The sequence below is a fragment of the Malurus melanocephalus genome, unplaced genomic scaffold (assembly GCF_030028575.1).
Source record: "Malurus melanocephalus ecotype Western Australia unplaced genomic scaffold, MMel_1.1 scaffold_914, whole genome shotgun sequence".
In the NCBI taxonomy this organism is placed as follows: Eukaryota; Metazoa; Chordata; class Aves; order Passeriformes; family Maluridae; genus Malurus; species Malurus melanocephalus.
The window spans coordinates 44,551-49,522 of NW_026624146.1; the positions used below are offsets into that span (position 1 = coordinate 44,551).

At 41.8% G+C, this 4,972-nt stretch overlaps 1 protein-coding gene across 1 annotated transcript in view; it reads left to right on the plus strand.

The window, feature by feature from the left end:
• The window catches only part of LOC130585548 (syntaxin-binding protein 5-like), a gene marked incomplete at its 5' end in the record, with an annotated part of 54,416 nt that overhangs the window by 42,016 nt on the left and 7,428 nt on the right, over window positions 1-4,972 (plus strand). The window contains 2 exons of the mRNA XM_057386098.1: window positions 3,309-3,548; window positions 4,420-4,780. Of these exons, the coding sequence (XP_057242081.1) occupies window positions 3,309-3,548; window positions 4,420-4,780 (601 nt within the window). The remainder of the gene's footprint in view (window positions 1-3,308; window positions 3,549-4,419; window positions 4,781-4,972) is intronic.

The window sequence follows — 4,972 nt, forward strand, 5'->3', positions numbered from 1 at the left end:
CAATGCCCTCTGTCTCTGGGTAAAGGAGTGGGAGGAGGTTGTTGAAGAAGGAGGTGCCTTGTGAAAGAGCATCTCTGACATGGGCAAGGTCTGGGGAAGAGTGGAGCAGAGCCTTGCACAGATTCATGTGAGCTGGTGGTGCATGAATTCCAGCTCTGTTGAGCTGCATGCAGTTCATGTTTGGCTTTTCCTTGGAATCTGTTTTCTGTTAGGTTCTACTAGATCAACTTGATTTCTTATGAGAATCTGCAAATTCTGAAACTTTACTATATACTAAAAATACCAAAATAAAGATCCAAGTTTGGGGACTTGAATCTGTTTTCTCTTTAAGGCCTTGATTTGCCAYCATTCCCATCAGTCTTGTATCAGTGGGATTTGGATTCCATGAAGCCATTCAATGCCTTAATTGTAACAAYTTCAGGGCAATACATTTCAGAACAYTCTCCAGGGAGAGTCARGCATCCCACAACTGTGAGCTCTGTGTGGTTGGAATGCTCTGCAAGCTGCATATCCACAGCACAAATTAGGGAAACTTAATTAAGTTGATCTGATAGGAAATAATTCACAGTAAAATTCCAAATTATTAGTGCATTATTTGTGCTTAAAACAACTTGTGCTGCTTTCTAGTGAATTGTTTTATGTGGAATGCAGCTTTAGAGAGTTGCTATTAAAATGTTGGGTTTATAGCCAAGCAGACATGCAGTGTTCCTAAATGTGTGTCAATTCTGCCCTTTTCTCCTCTGTGTTGCTGAAGCATTTTCATCAGGGTTTGGTCTCTGTGTTTCTATGATGTTACTGTACACAAATTCACGTTTAAGTATAATTCCTTTACTCTCTATTTCCACTGGCATTCAGAGCTTTGTGTGCTTTCCTGACTACGTAATTTTCAAAGTGACAAATTTCTCTGAAAATTTAAGATGATGGTCTTAAACTGGCAAATGTTTTAAATAGTTCCATTGGCTTCTCTTAGGTTTGGTGTTTGGGATTAAAACTTCTACAGTTCTCCGAGTGAGGAGAATATAAATAATTCAGCTTTTTTTTTCTTCTTTTTACAGAGTATATTGATTTCTATGTCAAAAAGGTCAACTTTTGTATGTATTTCATAAGCAGATCAATTACTCATTACTTTAAAAACAGGAAAGGAYCTATAAATAGCATCCAAGAGACTGACAGTCAGTTGCAAAGCTCTCCAGTAATGAATGTAAATATTTGCAGTGAAAATGTTGATCTTTTTCACTAGTAAGTTTGGGTTTTTTCATTCCTCACAACAAGTGATACTTTCCTGATTCCTAACTTCATAAAGAAAAYCACTTTATGCTTCTACCTTGCTTTAGAGCAAGCCAATAAAGTCACATAGCAATTGCAGCCTTTGCTGTTCAGATATGTTTAATGACATCAAATTTTGGCATRTGTCTTGCTGATCTTTAGAATTTCAGTTTGAGCAGTGCATTTAATAGAAAATAGCACAGYATGTTCCCAGAAGTGTCCTAAAGATTCTGTCTGTTAGTGTCAGTTTTGCAGAGATGTATTAGTTAACTGTACTGCACAGGAGTGAGGAACATTTCTTGTTAATTTAGGGAGGGAGAAAGCTTGATGACACATGCAAATGGCACATCATATATTTTAAGTTCTGTGTATGTCGCCTACACTAACTGCATTTGTCCTTTCAACATCTTTCTTAGCTTGAGCACCACCCTATTTGATTTTTTTTTTTGTGACTGTGATATTAATACACCTGTTAAATAGAAGATTAATTACATAATAGCATTTTTATTAAAGATTAGGTACCCTTTGGGAGAAAAAAAATTATATATACACACACACATATATATATATGGAGTCCTGATGATCTCTACCTTGAAATTACTCTTCCTTTCTGTACCTGGCAGCTGTCAGKGCTTAGGAAGGAGCTGGCCCAACTAATTCTCTGCAGGAGGAGTGCAAAGTGCTTGGGGTTATGGGAGACAGTAATTCTCAAGGTATTGCCAATTGTATCTGTAGATGTAACAACAATCCCAATTTATGCAGCTTCATGGAGCAGAGGTGAGACAGAACTGGTAGAGCAGGAACCATGTACACAACGTAAGGATTAGCTCAGTTTTAACCTGGAGTATGTGAGAATGTAATTTTCTAATTTTATTCTTCAAATTCAGAAAGTGTTCCTCTTTTTAGACAATTCTGTTGGCTCTGAAGAGATTGCTCTCTTCTGGGCTGTACAAAGGACTATTTCCTACCAGTTACAGATCTGCTGCATAATGATGGGTTCAGGAGCAAGCCCTTTCTCTCAGGTTYAGCTATTTCTCCACCTCCAGCTATTATTGTTGCAGAAGAGCATGTGGTGGGGTTTCCAATAATCTGATCCTGTTTTTGACTACAAGTGATGAACAGCAGCACTGGCACAAGTTTTGCAAAGGCTGCTCCCATCTTCCCTCTGGCTCCCTGACTCTTCAGGAACTTTTCAGCCCACTGTGCTTTGTACCCCTGATATTCCTGCTAATGCCAGGAACTCTCTCACACATCTTTGTGCCTCCTGCCTGGCACAAGGCAAAGCAAAGCAGAAATCCTTTGCCTGTTTATTGTCACCTCTCTCTGAAAAGCTCAGAGAGAGTCTCTGTACCCGTGCACTTGCAGTGGGGAGAGCACAGTTCTGTTTCCAGCATGTTCTCCATGCTGCCTGAGCTTTTCCAGCTCACTCTGCAGTTGTTGCCAAGGGCACAGAGCAGATTTCTCATTTCACTGCCTGGGAAGCCAGAGAAATTTGTACCCTGAGATGTTTTGGGCACTGGGTTCAGTCCAGCAATGGGTGTCTTTTCCCCAGGGAGCAGTTTTTAATGATCTTCACAATAAACAAGGGCTGGGAACACAGTGCTAGAATGTCCTGGTGATGGAAGCAGGAGCAGAGAGGGGACACGTGCTCTGAAGTGGTAATGACATCTCCCTTCATGTCCTGCAGCAATGAGATACATGGATTAATTCAAAATGCATTGGTAACATATGGGTCTAAAATTATTTTGTGCTATTTAGAACAAGTCCTTTGAGCTAAGGCTGTTGTAAATTCTAATTAGTCTATGCTAATCTCCATAATAGGCAGCTATTTCTAATGCAGATCTAACTGATGAGGTCTGACAGCACTTTCCACACTTATTTATACACTGGCAGCAAGCTGGTATCATGCTAGTGTCAGAATGTTTGCTCAGGTTAAGAAAACTTTATTTTCTGTACTCCACAGGGAGTTTGTATTTGCTGCAGGCTTGTGCCTTTTCCTGGAACACGAATTTAATCCTATTTGCTTGTATTTATTTGTGCAGAAAATAGGGAAAACTCCTTCAGCCGTTCCCGAAGCTCCAGCGTGTCCAGCATYGACAGGGACTCAAAGGAGTCAATCACAGCTTTGTACTTCATGGAATCCTTTGCCAGAAAAAACGACTCTGCTGTCTCCTCCTGTCTYTGGGTTGGAACAGGCCTTGGAATGGTCATAATCCTGTCCCTAAATCTGCCTGCCAGTGATGATTTACGGCAGTCAGAGCCAGTCGTGGTGTCACCAAGTGGTGAGAGTGAAACTCTTTTCCTGCTTTTTATCTGTCTTGGTAAAATGGGGGGAATAACTGTGTGATTTTGCATGTTCTTTTGGGCAGAAATGTCTCAAAAAATGTATCAAACCTTGCTGAAAGGTGGACATACATGTGAAGATACCCATAAGGAACCTGCAGCTTCATGGAGTGAATCACTCTGGTTGTGTTAGTTCCAGAGATTGCCTTGTGTAATGGGCAAAGCTCTGTGTTTCTGTAAAAACAGGGAAATTAGCAGAGTTCTTTCCATTGTGAAATTACAGTCCTGTTTACAATTCTGTCAGAGATTTTGCAAACACTTTGGCTGTTTTACTATCAGAAAGCTGCAGAGAAGCAGAAGGGAGTTCAGGAAAGGAAACAAAAATGTTGGCAGGTTGTTGTACCAGGAGAGATCCTTGGCTGAGTGAGTGACAGATGGTGKAGCAGAGAGAACAGAGGGCTGAGAGGTCAGGTCTGAGGAGAGGCAGTATGTGCTTTAAAAATGGACAAAAAATGGAGAWTGCACAGGAACAGAGGTTTCCCACCCCCAGTTTGTTTAGAAAAACAGTGCTGGAAGGTTACCAGACTTGGAGCAATTTCACTGCTGGGGAATAAATACTCTACTAGTATAGTGTAGAGATACACAACAGGCTATATTAGTGGTCTTCAACAGCACATTTTATATCCATTATTGTAGATATCAGCTGCCTGAGACTTTTCCAATACTGGCAGACTGTTTGCTCACCTTCTCCTATGGTCAGAGCAGGCAAGCCTTGTCACTTGAGCTGGATTGATGTGTGTGCTGTGTTTACCAAAACTGAGTGTCAGTCTGCTTGTGGTGCCAGTGATGAGAGGAAATTCTGTTCTGCAGGCACCGTGCTGACTCTGAAGGGAGCTGTGCTGACCTTTGCCTGCTTGGACTGCATGGGRACATTGACACATCGACCCTATGAAGTCTGGAGGGATCCGCACGGTGCCGAGGACGGTGACAAAACAAGGAAAAGGAAACTTGTCATGCATTCCCCTTCCTCCTCCCAGGATATGGGTGATCATCAATTTGCAGTCATTTGTTCAGAAAAACAAGCCAAAGTCTTCTCATTGCCTTCCCAAACATGTCTATATGTCCACAACATCACCGAAACGTCCTTTTTATTGCGAGCAGATGTGGTCACCCTCTGTAACAGCGTCTGTCTGGCGTGCTTTTGTGCTAATGGGCACATCATGACACTGAGGTACTTATCTAACTAATCTTGTGGCAAAACTAAGCAAAGAGGTGGCACAGTGCTGTCATATTCCACTTGTGTTTGCTCCAGAGTGCGTGATGCTCTGCATTAACTCCCTGCTGGGTGCTCTGAATTCCTGCCTTGCTGCAGTCACTCTCTCCATGTGGGGAGTTAAGGCAGGCAGGCATGCAACAAAGCAAG